The sequence below is a fragment of the Geotrypetes seraphini genome, chromosome 10 (genome assembly GCF_902459505.1).
Source record: "Geotrypetes seraphini chromosome 10, aGeoSer1.1, whole genome shotgun sequence".
Classification (NCBI taxonomy): domain Eukaryota; kingdom Metazoa; phylum Chordata; class Amphibia; order Gymnophiona; family Dermophiidae; genus Geotrypetes; species Geotrypetes seraphini.
The window spans coordinates 62,006,873-62,026,233 of NC_047093.1; the positions used below are offsets into that span (position 1 = coordinate 62,006,873).

General features: G+C 43.0%; 2 protein-coding genes across 3 annotated transcripts in view; one reads left to right on the top strand and one right to left on the bottom strand.

The window, feature by feature from the left end:
- The window catches only part of PMPCA (peptidase, mitochondrial processing subunit alpha), a 52,405-nt gene extending 37,837 nt beyond the window's left edge, over positions 1-14,568 (top strand). The window contains exon 13 of one of the 2 annotated variants that reach the window (XM_033960150.1): positions 13,084-13,253. In XM_033960150.1, coding sequence (XP_033816041.1) covers positions 13,084-13,253 — 170 coding nt within the window. Of the gene's footprint in view, positions 1-13,083 lie in introns of both variants that reach the window. The other variant, XM_033960149.1, reaches the window with a different exon arrangement.
- A 2,371-nt stretch (positions 14,569-16,939) lies between these two features.
- Positions 16,940-19,361, bottom strand: part of INPP5E (inositol polyphosphate-5-phosphatase E) — a 69,701-nt gene continuing 67,279 nt past the window's right edge. The window contains exon 11 of the mRNA XM_033960148.1: positions 16,940-18,869. Within this exon, the coding sequence (XP_033816039.1) occupies positions 18,737-18,869 (133 nt within the window). The 3' untranslated portion in view covers positions 16,940-18,736. The remainder of the gene's footprint in view (positions 18,870-19,361) is intronic.

Below are 19,361 nucleotides of genomic sequence, written 5' to 3' on the forward strand. Positions count from 1 at the left end.
GGCCAAGTTGCTTAGGCCTCCCCTACGGCCCTCGGTTCCCTCTTGGGATCTTAATCTGGTTCTCTCTGTTTTGGTGCGTCCGCCTTTCGAGCCCTTGGACGTCTGTTCTTTGAAGGACCTTACTTTGAAGGCGGTCTTTTTGGTGGCCATTACGTCTGCTAGGCGTGTTTCTGAGCTACAGGCTTTCTCTTGTAGGGCTCCCTTCTTGGAGTTTTCTAGGGAGCGGGTCGTCTTGCGGCCTGTTCCTTCCTTTCTGCCGAAGGTTGTTTCTCCTTTTCATGTCTATCAATCGGTGGTTCTCCCGGTCTTGGGTGGTCGGGAGGGCTCTTCTGAGCAACGGCAGCTGCGCAAGTTGGATGTCGGTCGGGTCCTTCGCTCTTATGTGCAGCGGACCCAGGAATTCCGGAAGTCCGATCATCTCTTTGTCCTCCTGGCTGGTCCTCGTCGGGGAGCTGGCGCTTCTAAGGCTACTATTGCGCGCTGGATCAAGGAGACGATTGCTTCCGCTTATCTTCTGAAACAGCAGCCTGTTCCGGAGTTTCTCAAGACTCATTCCACTCGGGGTCAGGCGGCTTCTTGGGCTGAGTCGTCGCTCGTGCCTCCAGTGGATATTTGTAAGGCTGCGGTTTGGTCCTCCTTGCATTCCTTTGTTCGTCATTATCGGGTTGATGTGCAGGCGCGTCGGGACGCGGTGTTCGGTGAGCGTGTACTGGTATCGGCCCTTCGGGGGGTCCCGCCCGTGAGAGGGACTGCTTTGGTACGTCCCATTCGTAAAGTTAACCTCTACTGGTCTGGAGAGTGCTAAAGAAGGAGAAATTAGGTTCTTACCTGCTAATTTACTTTCTTTTAGCTTCTCCAGACCAGTAGAGGTCCCCACCCTGTCTGTTGTTGTTGTTGTTGGGGCTGTTGCGCGGGCAGTTTTTGGTTTTTGCTGCGGGTTCTAGTATTTTTCTAGGGCCGGGGAGAATTGAAGAACAGCGGCTGTGGCTCGGCTGGCTTAGCTGGCGAGCTGTGGGGACATTCTTCCTTCGGGAATTTCTCCTCTGCATTTTCCAACAGCATTTTTGGGTATGTTATTTGTTACTCCTTTCGGAGTATTGTTTTTTCTCTCTGTTGTTTTCCAGTTCTTGGTTCTGCTTGGCTATTCGGCAGACTGAGGGAAATAGAGAGGAGGGGCTAGGATATACTGTCCCAAAGTTTTGTTTTCAGTCTCCACCTGCTGGTCATGATTAGATATATACCCATTCGTAAAGTTAACCTCTACTGGTCTGGAGAAGCTAAAAGAAAGTAAATTAGCAGGTAAGAACCTAATTTCTCCTTTTACTCTAGAATTCTTATGCTTCCAGGCAGATTTTATGGGTCACCAGGCCGCACAGTGGTATAAAACATTATCTGGATATTTAAATAAAAAACCAAGGACTGTACTTAGAGATATTTGGAGCATTGAGATTAAGCATCAAATTAATGCATCTCAATGGCCACGTATTTGGTCTTGGAGGATAAGATGTACAATGTCTGCGTCTATGAGGCAAACATGGTTTTTCCTGTTGCATAGAGCACTCTGGACCCCTGTTCGCTTACAAAAATTGGATTGTTCTAAGTCTAATAGATGTTGGCATTGTCATCTTGAGGCTGGAACTCTAGATCATTTATTATTTTATTGTCCTTTTATTAATAATTTTTGGAAATTGATCTGGGGTCAAATAAATTGTATGTTAGAGAATCCTGTGGCCCTATCATATGACACAGTTTTGTTTGGAATGTCTATGAGGGCCAAAAGTCAAATTTCATCGAATAATAACAAACTGTTAATGATTTTAACAGGAGTTGCCATCCAACATATAACACATAACTGGAAAGACTATAGAGGATTGAATTATTGTTTCTGGTGGAGTTCGGTTTGTCAGGTGTATGAAATGGAAAAAACATTGGCAATCAAGAGAGGTTATTATAAGAAATTTAAAGAGGTGTGGAGACCATTAATTGAGTATTATAATAAATAAATAATTATATTTATCCCCATTAAATATATGTAGGGGGGAGGAGGGATGGGTGGGTTTTATGACATTATGAGGGGTAATATATGGAAAGGGAGGGAGGGGAGATAGTTTATGGTATAAAATGAATGTAGAGTTTCAAGTGAAGAATGTATAGTATGACTTGAATTATTGTACACTTGTTTGCATAATGTAAAAACGAATAAAGATATTTAAAAAAAAAAAAAAGTGTATTAACTATATCTTATTGTTTTTAATTTTTACCTCACTCCTTACCTAATATTTAGGAGTGACTTGTTTGCTAAGCTAAGTGCTCTTCTGTTACAATCTATAAACACACTATTGGTTGAACTTTGAGCCTGCCATTAAGAATTAATATTAAATTGTATGTATGCCTGTAAGGGCATGAAAAAATATTTTAAGTAGTGCCTCGGATGTTTGAGGTCTTGTGATGAAACCGGTTTAGATTCTGTACCAGTTTGTTTTCTGTCAGTTGGTAAAAATAAAAATTTGAAATGGCATACTATAAGTGTGGAAGAAGCAATAATATAGCATCTGGCACCTTAGTTGAATCTAGTGTACTTTAAAATCAAACTGCAGTCTGGTTTTCTGGATACCTCTCATTGCATATGCATAAGATAGAAATTAGGTTCTTACCTTGCTAATATCTTTTGTTTTTTGGTTTTATTCATTTATATCTCGTTTTTTGGTTTTATTCATTTATATCTCGCTTTTTTACAGCGAGAACATACACAGTATTTAAAACACATATACATATAATAAATGTTTAAAACAACACAGATTAGCGACCAGCGCTCCAGCAAATGTAATAGACCTAGTTCCTATATTTCATTTTACAGAACAAGTGTCTCTTCAATAATAGCTTAAAAGTACATAAGTTTCCTTGCTGGCATATATACATAGGTACTTCATTCTATTCCCGAGGGCCCATGCATGAAAACATGCTTGTTCTTAATACCTTCAACCTCAAATACTTGACAGGCGGAATATGGAAATCAGCACAATGACCAGAATGCTGTCCACCAGGCCTTTTGGTGTTAATCCATGCACACAAAGATATACCATCACTAACAATTTATAACATATTCGATTTTCCAATTTCAACAGTATAACTTCCCATTGTATTCTGTCACATGTTCAGTCCTCCCCAACCGAAACAGCATCCTGACAACTGAATTTTGCACAACCTGCAAAGCACCTAACATCGTTGCAGTAGATAGGTATGTCATTCTGGATTTTTGGGTATTCTCTCCATGCTTGCGAGCCATGCAGAAGGAATCCATGCCAGGCTTTTAACTCTTCCTCTTTCTCCAGAGGGCTCTGCTGTTCCCGTCAGTTTGTACCAAAGCAGGCGATGGCTCTATATAGGAACACATAAGAAGGATGGGTACGGGGACACTTCCCCGATCTACAAATCTGTTCTGCTCTGAAAATATAATATGTTTTCAAACAAAATACAGGGACAAACTTCCTTATTGTCTCTCCAGACCAGCACAGAAACCGATGGATAATAGCTCACGATGGCTAGCAGGTGGAGACTGAGACACAAACTTGTGGATATGCAGGTATGTTGGGATGCGGTGTTTGGTGAGCATGTGCTTGTGACGGCTCTTCAGGGGTCCCACCCATGATCATTATTGCTTTGGTACGTCCCATCCTTTTCTGTGCTGGTCTGGAGAGATGCTAAAGAACGAGAAATTAGGTCTTTACCTGCTAATTTTCTTTCTTTTAGTCCCTCCAGACTGGCACAGATCCCGCCCTGTCATTTTGTTCAGTGTTTTCGCAAAGAGTTCGATTTTTTTTTTTCTTTGGGATTTGTTGGTTGTTTGGGGAGTTTAAAGAGCAGCAGCATTTGATTCAGCTGGCGAACTGTGGGGCATTTCTGAAGAGTTCCTGTTCTAATCGGTATCCAACAGTGGTTTTTCTTTTGTCTTCTCCATGAAAGTGTAGCGTTGTTTGCAGCCTGGTTCTTTCTCTGCTTAGCTGTTCGTTAAGACTGAATGTAACAGGGACTGCACAGCCCACTTGTACTGAAGCGAAAAGTCAATGTCTCAGTCACAATCTTCTGGCAGAGAAGCGTTAACCCATCCATTTTTGTGCCAGTCTGGAGGAACTAAAAGAAATTAACGGGTAAGAACGTAATTTCTCCTTCATACCCTTCAGGTCTGACTGCCATCAAAATCTCAGTTGTGACTTGAATTTCCTGACTGAGACAGTAGGCAGGTGGAGTAAATACTTACAGGGCAGAGTTCCAGAATGATACACCTATCTACTAGAAAAGATATTAGCAAGGCAAGAACCTAATCTCTTTCTAGTGTAATAGGTGTGTCATTCTAGATAGTAGGGACATACAAAGCAGTCCCAGAAATCTAGGGTAGGACCTCTGTGCCTGCTCATAACACTGAGGACCCATAGATGGTATCCTCCTATGCTTCCACATCCATTCTGTTGAACTTGGAGAACGTAGGCCGAGTAGACCAGGTCACTGCCCTTCAAATCTCCCCATTTGAAATCACCCAAGTCCGCCCACGAAGAAGCCACACTTCTTGTGGAATGTGCTTTCAAGGAGACCAGCAATTGCTTGCCACAGGCAGTATATGCTGACGAGATGGCAATCCATATCCATCTTGATATGGTAGCCTTAGACACCAGTCTACCATATCTAGACTAACTGATGAGCACAAATAGATGGTCTGACAGTCAGAACTCACTGATGATCTCTAGATAATGTAGGAGCATTCTCCTCACCTCGTTTTCTCTGAATCCTATCTTTTTTTCTTTGACCCTATGGTGTGGAATGCTGGTTTTCTTACATAAGAACATAAGAATTGCCACTGCTGGGTCAGATCAGTGGTCCATCGTGCCCAGCAGTCCGTTCATACGGTGGCCCTTTGGTCAAAGACCAGTGCCCTGAGTCTAGCCTTACCTGCGTACGTTAAGGTTCAGCAGGAACTTATCTAACTTTGTCTTGAATCCCTGGAGGGTGTTTTTCCCTATAACAGCTTCCGTAAGAGTGCTCCAGTTTTCTACCACTCTCTGGGTGAAGAAGAACTTCCTTACGTTTGTACGGAATCTATCCCCTTTTAACTTTAGAGTGCCCTCTCATTCTCTCTACCTTGGAGAGGGTGAACAACCTGTCTTTATCTACTAAGTCTATTCCCTTCATTATCTTGAATGTTTCAATCATGTCCCCTCTCAGTCTCCTCTTTTCAAGGGAGAAGAGGCCCAGTTTGTCTTTATATACCAAGCAAACAAACAACAACACTGGCTAGACAACTACATTAATGACGCTTTTAGAAAAGTCATAAAAACTGCCTTATTCGACTGCCTCTTAGCCTCCACTTCCTTAAATTCACCCTCTTAGCCTCCACCATGTATCTAACCCTATCTCTTATTCTAGCATCTCTATGTATCTTTCCTTAAAATTTGTAACTTCCTGGAAATGTCCAGCCATCTTCAATTGTAATCCGCTTAGAACTGCAAGGTACAGGCGGAATAGAAGTCTCTAATGTAATGTAAGATATATCACCTAAACAGTAACTACACCAAACACTAAATCCAATTTGTATTATTTCTTATATGTCCATTCCTGCGTATAAGTCTAAAATTCTTAACAAACTGTATATTGTAATTCACTGCTTTTTAAGATTCTGTATATTGTAATCCACTGACTATCTGCATATTGTAACTCACTGATTGTCCAGCTCTCTTCAATGTGAACCGCTTAGAAGTCACACGATTATGGCAGTATAGAGGAATAAAGTTATTATTAATCTTTCAATGTACGGCAACTCTTCCAGTCCCTTAACCATTTTAGTCACTATTCTCTTGACCCATGTACGGCGACCAGTGCTGGACAGAGTATTCCAGGTGGAGGCGTACCATGGCCTGGTACAGCGGCATGATAACCTTCTCTGATTCACATAAAATGCTGAAACAACCTTCAGCAAAAAGTATGGGGCTGTACGCAAGGCAACTCCCACCTCTGTGATCTTGAAGAAGGGCTCCCTGCACAATAGGGCCTGCAGCTCTGAGACTCTTCTCACTAATATAATAGCCATGAGGAAAACTGTCTTAACGGTAAGATTCAAGAAAGACACCTCTTGAATAGGCTCATATGGAGCCTGACTGAGGCCATGCAAAACCACGTTAAGGTTCCATGACGGAAATGTTTGTTTTTACCAGTGGTCTGAGCTTTAGTGCCCCCTTTATGAATCTATATCTAGATGAGAAGCCAGGGGAGCTTTGCATCCACAGACTCTGAAGCACAAGAGGCCCACCTCTTGGACCCTGAGTGACACTACTGTGAGGCCTTTCTCGAGTCCTGGTTGCACGCTGCTCCTTGTGACCCTGGGCAAGTCACTTAATCCCCCATTGCCCTAGATATATTAGGTAGATTGTGAGCCCGCCGGGACAGACAGGGAAAAATGCTTGAATACCTGAATAAATGAATGTAAACCGTTCTGAGCTCCCCTGGGAGAATGGTATAGAAAATTGAATAAATAAATTTAAAAACATAACCAAGGAATCCACCTCATGCTGAGCGAACATCTGTTGACACTTCTTTGCCATAGAATATAGTTTAGTCATTGTCTTGGCTACCTTTAAAGAGCCCTCAGGAGCATCCCAGTGCCCTGTGACTATAAAACACTCATATCAGGATGCAAGGGAAAAGACAAGAGCTGCATTCTCACTCCGCTCAGTATAGAATACTTAGTGGGAGAAGCCAGCTGAGAGTCTAACTGCAACTCCTGCAGAGGTGAGCTGTAATAGCGCCAAAGAATTGAACAGCCAGCATTCTGTGGGATCCTCCCCTTGGTCGAGGACCACCACTGGTTCCTGCATACTTGCTCCTGTTTGCAACCCTATAATCGCCCACCAGGGAAGATTCACTCTGACAGTAAGGGCATACAAACTGACCCCTCACCTTCTGAATCACTGTCAGAAAGGTCTACTGGATCCTAGTCAGCCTCTGCCAATAAACCTGGGAGCCAAAGCCCCCTTGTGTGACTCCTGGCTTGCAGATGAGAATTCCAGCTATCCAAATAAGCTCTCCACATCAAATTTAACATATTTAGGAGCAAAGGATTTACAAGGCAGCCCCGAGTCCCCTTTAGGTAACTCCACCTTACGTCTCTTGAACTCCATGTTCTTTTGTTTAGGTATGCCACTGTTCCAGGGCTCCGGAAGGGATTTTCTTCCAGTAAACAAACTTCCCAAAGGATCCTCAGCCTTAGAGACCAAATGGGGGGGGGGGCTAAGCCCGATGCTCCCGCTGCCCCCCTCATGTACTGCACAGCATGTGCTACAAGGGTGCTCTTCCAGCATCCATCCAGCGCAAATCTAGCATGAATTAGGGTTAAAAGAGCTTGAGGATGCCATCTCTGCCAGTTTTGAGGTAAAACAATGTGATTTGAAGATCTGGATAACTTTGAAAAAAATTGTGAAATCCAATATGGCCAATGCAACAGCGTTTTAGCGCCAAAAAAAGGCTAAAAAATGACCTGTCTGAAAACAGGATTTTAGAATGGGGAACCCTACAAGATAATGCAGAAACCTCCAAAAATAAGATTTTTACACCCCCCCATTTTGTCCATGGCTGTAATAGCTTTACTCACTGTGTTCAGCTCTAAGCAGTAGCTGGATCTGGGAGAAGAATCCCTGTCTCATTCAGCCAGTCCTCCAACACTGAGACCTTCAGGCTGCCAGCTGGACTGAAGTAAGAATGATCCTATTATCCCAGGACAAGCAGGCAGGTATTCTCACTAGTGGGTGATGTCATCCGACAGAGCCCCGATACGGACATCTTGCAAGCATGTCTTGCTTGAAGAAACTCAGAAGTTTCGAGATGCCCGCACCGCGCATGCGCCAGTGCCTTCCCGCCCGATGTACCGGGCGTGTCTCCTCAGTTCTTTTCTTTCCGCGGAGCTGAGAAGTTTCACTTCATTCTGCGCTGACTGAATTTCAGTATATTTGCCTTCTTTACTACCGCGTTTTGTTGTTTATTTGATTTATTTCAATTTTTAAGTTGTTTTTAAAAAAAAAAAAAGTTAAAATTATTTCTTCCGGCGGTTCGGCCGCGCCGGCCTCGTGGCTTAGGCTGAGCGCCTTCGACCTAGCGGCGACCATTTTCCGGCCTATGTCCCGGCCAATCACCGGTTTTAAAAAGTGCAGCAAGTGCCAGCGTGCGATTTCGTTGACGGACCCGCATCGACGCTGTCTTCAGTGTCTTGGTCCAGAACACGTTCCGAAATCGTGCCGGCCTTGTTCCACGCTCACTGCGCGATCGTTCAAACGGCGCTGCTTACTTTGGGAGTCGATGTTTAAGATGGAGTCTGCTAAAGAGCCGTCTGCTTCAACTTCCACTGCGGTTTCGCCAGTTCGTTCGAAGCCTGCATCGACAACTCCTGCATCTAGCATCGTGAAGCCGGCATCGTTCACCCCGACTTCTGCTTCCGGTTCAGCATCGGTGCCTGTCCCCATCTCCTCGGCTCAGGTACCGCCTTCCACTGTCCCTCCGGTGGTCATCAAAGTGCCTAAAGCTAGCAAGCAAAAGCACTTGGCCACTAAGGAGCGCGAAGACCGTGCTGGAGGACCCCCTTTCGGTGCGGATCCCTCCATATCGGCTTCGCTGCGATCCCTGCTGGAAGCTCAGTTTGTCGAGCTTATGCAGTCTATGGGACCCCGGCTTATCGCCTCCATTCAGGGTGACCTCCCGGTCTCGGTCCCGGGGGGCGGCCCGCCCCCTCCCCCTCCTCCTCGTCGTACGATCTCTCTGCTCGACGAGGAGGATCGGCGGAGGGCGGCGGGTGCTTCCAGGCGGGCTTCATTTAGTGATATGCCGCCTTTGGAGCCCATCACGCCCCCTCGACAGCAGAGTGCTGTGTCAGCCCCTGATAGTCGAAGTCCTGGGCATACTGCATCGCAGGAAGAGTTCTTCCGCACTCCATACCAGACTTGGGTGGCACTGCGTGAGTCCGCATCCTTACCACCTCTGCGATCCACTGCATCGAGTCCCATCCATTCCTTCATGCCCTAGTGGCGGATCCACCGTTCACTGTATTCCATCATGACAAGGTGGTCCTTCGTACTCATCCAAAATTCTTGCCTAAAGTGGTCTCTGAATTTCACATCAACCAATCCATCGTGCTTCCAGTGTTCTTTCCAAAGCCTCATTCTCATCCTGGGGAATCTGCTTTGCACACTCTGGACTGTAAACGTGCTCTAGCTTTCTACTTGGATCGCACAAAGCCACACAGAACTGCTCCTCAACTTTTCGTCTCCTTTGATCCAAACAAGTTGGGACGACCTGTATTGAAGCGCACCATCTCTAACTGGATGGCGGCTTGTATCTCTTCCTGCTATGCCCAGGCTGGATTATCCCTTCCCTGTAAGGTCACAGCCCATAAGGTCAGAGCAATGGCAGCCTCTGTAGCCTTCCTCAGATCGACACCGATTGAGGAGATATGTAAGGCTGCCACTTGGTCCTCGGTTCATACATTCACCTCTCATTATTGTCTGGATACTTTCTCCAGACGGGATGGACAGTTTGGCCAAACAGTGTTACAAAATTTGTTCTCTTAAGTTGCCAACTCTCCCACCATCCCATTGGGGTTAGCTTGGAGGTCACCCACTAGTGAGAATACCTGCCTGCTTGTCCTGGGATAAAGCAATGTTACTTACCGTAACAGTTGTTATCCAGGGACAGCAGGCAGCTATTCTCACGTCCCACCCACCTCCCCTGGGTTGGCTTCTCAGGCTGGCTACCTGAACTGAGGAGACACGCCCGGTACATCGGGCGGGAAGGCACTGGCGCATGCGCGGTGCGGGCATCTCGAAACTTCTGAGTTTCTTCAAGCAAGACATGCTTGCAAGATGTCCGTATCGGGGCTCTGTTGGATGACATCACCCACTAGTGAGAATAGCTGCCTGCTGTCCCTGGATAACAACTGTTACGGTAAGTAACATTGCTATCCCTGCAGAACCACACATGTTAAAGGGGAAGGCAAAATTGCAGCTGACACCCTGAAAAGCCCCACTGAACCCCCTACGGATGCCTAATAGCCTGCGCTCAAGCCCCTGCGATTCAGTAGGCAAGCTAAGTTACTAGGGAAATGGACCCAGAGCTTCACAAAGTTTTCTGCAGGCTGGCCAAACAGGGATTAATCTGTCGCCTGCAGACCCAAGTCTGCTTCTTCTAAACTAAACTAAACCTTAAGTTTGTATACTGCATCATCACCATAAAGATAGAGCTCGACACGGTTTACAGGTAATTCAATAAATGAGGGAAGGACATAATAAGAAATTAGAGGTTATATAGAGGATAGCTAACTTTACATTTTAAATAGATAGCTTTACGTTTTGGAGAAAAGCCAGGTTTTCAGATGCTTTCGGAATAATTGGAATGAGCCTAGGTTCTACAATGGGGCAGGGAGGTTATTCCAAAGCTCAGTGAATTTGAAGAAAAGGGATTTCCCTAATTTACCTGCATACATGACACCTTTTAACGAGGGGAAAGATGGTTTGAGTATGTGGGTGGATCTTGTAGTGTCAGGTCTCGAAGAATTCCAGGATAGTGGGATTAGGGGAGGTACATTTAAAGTGGATTAGGCAGGTACATTTAAAGTGAATCCTAGAAATCACCGGAAGCCAGTGAAGTTTTGACAGAAGCGGGGAAACATGATCGAATTTGCTTTTTGCGAAGATCAACCTAGCCGCAGTGTTCTGGATCCGCTGAAGTCTTTGAAGATTTTTCTTGGTTAGACTTAGAATTACAATAGTCCAGTCTGGAAAGAATGATTGATTGTACAAGGACAGCAAAATGTTGTTGGCGAAAGCAGGATCTCACTTTCCTTAACATGTGAACATTAAAAAAACATTTTTTTACCAGCGAGTTGAGATGATCATTAAAGGAAAGTGTAGAGTCAATAATGATGCCCAAAACTTTGCTTGAGAATTCGATCTGCAGTGTGGAATGAGTGTGGGTAACTGATCTAATTTTGGGTCAAGCCAGAGTAGTTTTGTTTTGGACTCATTCAGCTTCAGAGGAGGGGCGGGACTGCTGCGGAGGAAACAGCTCCGAAGCAGTTTGGAAAGACGCTATAACCGCGCTCTTGTTTGCAGGCTGGTCTTCAAAGGTAAACGGTGCGGGGAGGCCAGGGGGAAGCCAGACACCAGTGGGAGGCCGGGGGTAACACGCAGGCCTTCCGGGGGGGGGGGGGGTGAGCAGTCCTTCGGGGTGGGGGTGGGGCAGGCCTTCAGGGGGTACAGGCAGACAGGTCTTCAGGGGTGGGATGCAGGACTTCAAGGGAGGGAGACAGGCCTTCAAGGAGGTGGGACAGACCTTCAAGGGAGGGAGACAGGCCTTCAAGGGGGGAACACGCCTTCAGGGAAGGTGGCACAGGCCTTCCAGGGGGACAGACCTTCAGGGGAGGGGGTCCTGGTGTAGAAGTGGAGGGAGGGAGGGAAGGGGGGTTCAAAGAGACATGCATATGCCGGAGAGGGAGAGAGCTGATGGACAATGGGATTTAGGGAGAGAAGTTGGACACAAGGGATGGTGTGGAGGAGGGATAGAGATACTGGATAGGAGGGTAGTTGAGAAAAGGTGGATCTATGGATGGAGACAAAAAAAAGGAAAGATGCCAGACCTCCAGGGGAGGACAGAGAAACAGAAGTGGAGGACAGAAATGGCAGATGGATGGTTAGCATAGAGAAAGAAGAAAGAAGGAGACCCTGGCAAGCAAATTATCAGAAGACAACCAGAGCCTGGGACCGACAAGATTTGAATAATGACCAAACAACATAAGGTAGAAAAAAATAATTTTATTTTCTGTTTTGTGATTACAATTTGTCAGATTTGAAATGTATCCTGCCAGAGCTGGTGTTAGACCGCAAACGTGAGCTAGGATTTAACAGAGAGAGGAAAAGTCCTTTTTGTTTCTTTATTTTGTTTACACCACAGCGCCAGTGTGGTTAGGAGAAGCCAAAGGGGGTGAAGAAGCTATAAAATAAACCCACCAGAATGTTTGAAAAAAATTTTTTTCCTGAATCAGGCAGCACTACTGTCTACTTCTCCAGGCAGGCAGAGCTTATCCCGCACTGCTCTGATAGCCATAAAAATTGAAAAAAAAAAAAATACCGAAGAAATATACAGAGCAGAACAGAAAAGACCCATTTCAGCTTATATGCGGAAGAAAAAATGGAAGAGGGCAGCAAAGCCCTCTAGAGGAGGAGGAGTTGAAAACCTGGAATGGATTCTTTCTGTATGGCTCATGAGCATGGGGAGAATATCCTAACTGTCCAGAATAACACACCTATTGTACTAAAAAGTTGTATTTATGACCCTCAAGGACGATTTAGATGCTCCCGAGAAACAGATGCTGTAACCAGCAGGCTTGCTGATGATACCCAAGATAGCTTTTAGGTAGGAAAATAAAAGGTGTAGTGTTGTTACAATAGCATGAACTTCAGTGCCTCTCTCTCTCCCTCTCTAATTCAGTGATACACAAAATCAATATGGCCTAGGAGCAGAGAAATAGTAAAAAGCAGGTTGATAGTTTGAGAAACATGGGTGGTATTTGTATTTTAAAGAAAAATTATTAGTAAAACAATTGAAAAATAATTGTTACTAAAATGGACATAAGCAATGTTGTTCTGATCTTCCTGTTTTGTTTCATTCATGAGAGAGAGTTCATGAAAATTATTCATCCTTTGCCTATGCTGATGCTATAGAGGTGCAGTCTTCGGGTGTGTCCTGAGTTGATGCTGCCATACTCTGTTTTTTTATTAAAGTAAGCAGCTATTACCAGAACCAAATGATGTTGAAAATAAAATTAAACACATGCATTAGTGCCAGAAGGAAACAGATCTGAGAATAAAGCCAAATGAAACATCAGCATCGAGCTAACTTCCCAAAAACATAATGCTCAGTTTAGGAGAATCTAGATGTAGTCTCATTCTGTACAAGTACATTATTCCTCAAGCAGTGTTCAGGCACTGGAGGGTTATTGTTAACCAATAATATTTTCATAGGTTTAAAAATATCATTGCATCTTATCTCATGTAGGCAATGTGAAATCAGGTGATGTTAAGAGAGTGGTCACAAAAATGCTTCGCAACAAGCCAGCTGTGGCTGCATTGGGAGACTTGACAGAGCTGCCAGAGTATGATGACATCCAGACAGCCCTTTCTAGTAAAGATGGCCGTTTACCAAGGACTTACAGACTTTTTCGATAAAACTATGCCACAGAGGGTAGAAAACAAGATTTTTTTGGCAGAATAAGAAAGACATTGTTTAAAGTGCAAATTGAGGCACAGTTTTTCTTTTTAGCTGAACATGCAAAATATTCTACCTTGTTGATGAATTGTGTTATTTATATTGATACCAGATGGGAAACATTTTGAGCAGTGGTGAAAATCCTGGAACACCAGCCAAGAGCGAGGGCCTCAGGAATAGAATGTCATATCCCGAGACATAAAACAGCACTAAAAATCATCTTTTATGACCCAGTGTGATACATACAGTAAAGACTTCCCTAAAACTTCTCTCTCCCCCCTTTAGGAACATAGCTGCAAATTCTATGGCTACATTTTATCCACCTGTTTTATATCTCAGAAAGTACTTGCATACATAATTTTCACCTAAGGAAAAAGGTACCACTAAACACACCTCCTCTGTTGTTACTTGTGAAAATACAAGTACCACCACCTGCACACAGACCTATGCTATGTGGGCAGAGGTATATGTGGTGGTTTAATCCACATCCTGGGAACCACATGACCCAGGTAGAACAATGTGTGTACTTTCAGCATATAGAGGTTGGGAACTTTTCAAGTAGCTTTTATTTGTAAGAATGGCTTTGAAAATTGCTTTTGCTGTTTCTTTTCATTTTAAAGATGAATTAAGTATTTTAATATAACCCTCCCTTCTCTTCATTAGCACAGTAAAAGCATTTGCATTTAGAAAATACAGATACACTACCTTAGCTTAAAATAAAATATCATGGTATAAAGTGATACCTGATGATTAAATTGTCATTAGCTCATGTAGCAATTCATTCTGCACCCACAGCTCATTAAGCTGGACCTAAGTAAAACAGGAATTACATTAAGCTTAAATCCAATTTTCTGCTTTCACCTCAAATTGTGAGAAAGCTACCAGTTGTGTTGAACTAGTGTGTAATTCCATAGTGTTATGGCATACTATTACTAGGAGAAGCCTTTCAACGTGAGGTGGACAAAGTGAAGGTAATTTTTCAAAACTAGGTGCTGTAATTTTTTAAAGATTTTCGAAGCCGTTATGATTTGGCATTCTCTTCCTGTAATAGATTCAGGTGCTCATCTGGCCCTTCTTGTGTATATACAGGATGTGTAAAGTATGTTAATGTCTCTCACAGGACTGTCGGCTCTGCATGTCTATTGTTACAACTCTGTGAATCCATTTTCTGTGGTAATATTTTCAGAAAATGTAATTAAATTATACATGTATAGATGCTGGTGGTGTGCATACTGTTTATACCACTGGATCAATGAAGAGACAAACTTGCTCCTATATCTGGCTGCTGATGTGAGATTTCCTTATTTAATGCACATATTGAATTCTGTGGTACTTAATGATATATTTCAATTCCACTGGTCCACTAAAAGATCCTTTTTACGAAGGTACGCTAGCGTTTTTAGCGCGCGCTACAATGCCACACATGCTAACCCCACACTACACAGAAAATACTAACGCCAGCTCTATGGAGGCGTTAGCGTGTAGCACATGCGCTAAAACTGCTAGCGCACCTTCATAAAAGGAACCCTAAGTATTTTTATACAGGAATTTGAAAATGGTAGTAGCAGGCTAATGCTTCATTGCAGCAGTTATCCTAACTTCCAAACAGACTTGAATTAGTTTTGTGCAGACTGGAATTTTCAAGTCAAGTAGTGTAATTGTGGGCCCTTTGGCAGGTAAATCTAAGCCTGAGGCAATGCAGAATGATGTGTCCTCCCAAGGTCACAAGAAACAGCAGATGGAGAAGCAGGAGTTGAAGCCTAGCTTCTCTTATGCTCTCAGCCTACAGTTCTAACCACACCAGGTGGATGTTAAAGGTGTACCATGCCTGAGTTAGAGGCAGTTTAGATGGAGGAGTACCTTCCCCTCACTACTTTAGCTTTTAGTTAGAAAAAGTTGATTGATAAAACCAGTGAGAAAAACTCTACAACTTTGTACTTAAGCCTCTTTGAACCCCCACACAGTTCTTTTCCTTCTCCTCATCTCTGTATCACAGCCCATGCCCCTTTCCCCACAGCTTGCATTCATTTAAGCTCTGTTCTCCCTTTTATATTTGATATCTTCACCCTCAGCCTCTCTTTTGCCTGTATCTACTCTTTTCTTTCTCATTCTGTTACATCCACGCTAGAGTCTGCATGATAGGTGTTCAATCCGTACCTGCAAACTGGGTCTTGCAGAAAACCACACACATTGTTTTTGGCTCCCCCGACATAGCAGAGGAACATGGAGCCCTCCTACCATTTTTTTCTTTTTCCAAGGAAACCATGCAGAAGAGTTTCTGATCTGCTCTGCTTATTTTTTTTTTTGCTTAATTTTGTAGTAAGTTTGACCTTTTCGGTGGCTTTGGTGTTCTAAGACCCCTGATTCAGGGGTTCTTTGCCTGGGAAAGGAAGCAGTTTCCGAAGAGCCGGACTGCAGCTTCACAGGGCCAGCCTTTTGTGTGCCATCTCAGAACTTGGAGTCCATTCCCCTAGGAACAAGCTTGTCTTCTGAACCTTTCAGATACTTAAGCGCAGGCTAGTTGTACCCTAAGAGCCCTCAGAGTATCAGGGTGCAGGTTCTGAGGGGGTGGGGGGGGGTGGAGGTTTCAGTCAGGGTATGTCCTACTGGCAGCCCTATTCCTATATACTTCCTTATAATCGCTGAAGCTTGCTGACAAGTCCTAGCTCATCTAAAAAATCATAACTAAATTTATCAATAACAACTGTTCCTGTTTCATCTACTGTTCCCATCCAACACAATTCTAATACAGGGTGGGTAGATCATAGGACCTCTTATGACATGGATGTCATTTCAAGACTACATCCTGCAACCTTGCTTTTTAATCACATATGCCCACTCCTCCTTCCCATCCCTTCTCTAAAATGGAGCAACTCTGTTGCAATAAAAAAAAAACTTCCAATTAGTAGCAAGAGCTAACAATAACAATTCAAGCTTAATAAAATTTGATAAAATCACAATTTCAAAAATTCAAAGTGATGTACAATAAAATATGGGGAAGACTAGTTAAAACAATTACTAACAGAGACATGGACTAACGTGATTGATTAGATACAAAGGGTTAAGGGGAGAACTACAATTCTACAATTGTGATAGGAAAGAACCAGTTAAAGGCTAACACAGAAGGACAGGGAAAAGAAGCTATCGGAGCCTTTTGGAAACAGACTGGGACACCAGCTATATTATAAAGGATTCCAATATCCCTGCATAGAAAGGTAACACTTTTCTTGGGTGGATCAAACCACTTACCAGCACTGATATATATACTCAAAACTCCCGACACCTTCTTGTATATGGGTGTTTCAACCCACAAAGGATCTTCATCGGGGATTTAAAATTGCGCTGGCTCTCGGGAGGCTACCTCTGTTTTTTATTCTTTTGATGCCACAATACCCAGTCTGTGTTTACTTCATGTTTTAATTGTATTACTATTGGATTGTTACTCACTTAGTAATCCCAGATAAGCGATTTTATTAAACTTGAAAAGAGAACTGTTTATGATCATCTTTTTGATCCACTCTTTCTATAAAAACCTGTTTCCTTTGACATTTTTTTAATATAGGTCTTAAAACTATTAAATACAAACAAGAATGAGAGTCAATACCTCTGAGGCAGGCACTAATGTCCCCAACTTGACCAAGTTGTGTTAAATTAAATATTTTCTGTATGGTTTATTTTGTACATTATAATTTTTAAGCAGTACATATTTTTTAATCCAGTTTGTAATCTTCAGGGTATTTATCTCTGTGGGTACAGTTCCAGTGTCACTCTTTGTCCTGCATAAATAGGCATGCTGGTCTTTATTATAAAGTATCAGAATGCAAGCTGGTAGCTGCTGAAGACCTAGCTGAAAACAAATTATCAAAGCACAGCAACCGCCTCAAAGGCTGGATACTTTTCTGTAAATACATAAATTTGGACTACAGCAGGCTTCTTTGTTTTTATTATTTCTAAGTGAACAATTTATAAAGCAAAATCTCTTTGCTCATAACTAGTAGAATAAAAAAAAACACTATTGAGCTCCAAATATAATAAATTAAAAAATATATTATTTTAACTCAATAAATAGAAATGCCAAGGTGGAAGGTTCAAGCACAGGAGTAACGGTGCATATTATTGGAAAGCAGCATGGGTTGGAGGCCAGCACAGTACCATCTCCCCCCCCCCCCCCCCCCCCCCAAATAACTCCAGTATGGGAGAAGGTGGCCCTTAATGAGCATGGTCTTAGAATAGAATAAAAAGATCTCATAGACAGCAGTAATCTGAACCTAGGGTCGATTTCTAGAAAAACTGTCAGAGAGTTTTAAAACCTGAACTTCTACAATGCCAGGGAAAATAGGCCATTTACAGATGACAAAATAAAGCTTCCTCTATGATTTTAATGTCATGCTGTACAGCTATTTCAAAGAATAGATTTTGGGTTTTTTTTAACCCACTTCAATATGAAGATAGCTTAGCCAAGGGAAATCAGGCTGCTTGCCCTAGGGTACTCACACAGAGAAAGTAAATGCAGCACTCCTATCCTCTGCCACTTTAGCTCAGTCAGAGATTGGGAGGAAAAAAAAGGTACTTATGACTAGTGAGCTGGTCACATATCACAAGAAAGTTATAGCCAGAACTTGTTCACACAGTAAAGTGGATTGACAGTGGTCTGAACAAAATTTTTGAATTTAAAAAAATTGCCAGTTAATAGCTTCCCACAAACAGGCATATTTAAATATTTATAGTCCTTGAGGTATTGTTACTGAACTTATTTACTCTTGTAAAGGGGCCATAAAGAAGGAAGGAAAAAAAAAAAAGACAGCAGAAGGCTCAAGCTGCTTCTTTCAGGTCAAACAGGAAGGAACCATGTCATGAGGTCAGTTCTGAATAAATAACCAGAATCGATAGAATCTGCTGAAGTGCAGTGTGTCCTCCTCAGCACAGGCTGCTGTTTTCAAGTTTGCAACAACTTTGATCAGAGATTTACTTTAAATGTACTAGCACAAAAGAATGGCTTTTTCTAGGAAAAAATATTTAGACTTTAGTAGCTACTTTTGATGTATCTTATGTAAAAATTGATTCTGAAGATGTAGGTTCTGAAATCTACAGGTGATCATCTCAAGTCACTGGGTGTGACAAGATTAACTACAGGCAAAACAAAAATTTGTAGAAACACCATTGGACCAAAGACCCTCCTTGAAAGAGTCAATACTATTAGCATTCCCAAAGTTTATTCTGTTTCTCTTAATCTCCAAGAGAACCGGGCAACAACACAGCAGTCCCCAGGAGTAACATTTGGCCACTAGAAAATGTGTTTGTGCAAAGTAAAGCAGTTTGATGAAGGTGGGGGTAGAAGGTTGCAGATTACGATCCACAAGTATCTGTATGTCATGCAGGGGGGGCTTGTTCGACTCCACATCTCAGTGCAAAGTTGCTGCAACACTTTGATGGGCTTCCAAAATCAGGAAATAGCACAGACCAGGCTGGATTTTTGGTTCTTCAGTAGTTGCCGTTTCTTTATCTCCCTCGATATTCGTCTTTTTATACCTAGTAAATATAGCTCTCTGTCGAACAGCCCTGCAGCCAGTGGAATGCTAAAAAGATAAATGTTTGTACAGGTAGCACTCATACAATGAGCATCCTAGGAAACCCCTACTAGCTTCAAGACTGACTGCTCTGCTAAAGTTGGAAATTCCCTGGGCTGGGCACAGGGTGAGGCTAGGTAAGGAGGAACTAGTAATAGATGGTATAATCCAGTTCCCAGACAGTGGGTATAGGGTCCTACCATGCAGGATGCCTTTCCTTTATAGCTGGCAGTACTGTAGGTCTAAGTGTATGCATATGTTGTTGATTCCAGGAGGAGAACAAGAAGACAAATTTAATGTAAAATCTTTCTCCTCTACCTATCCTACTGCTAATCCACATCAATCACACATTGGCCAAAAGCCAAAATATTCCCCAAAGTTTTCTGCATATTCAGGCATATATCTGAGAAACTTGCTACTTTCCCTATGATGCTCAACTAAGGAACCCATCTCGTCACATGCCAAGAAATCCCCAGACTACATGGAAAAGAACTTTTCAAT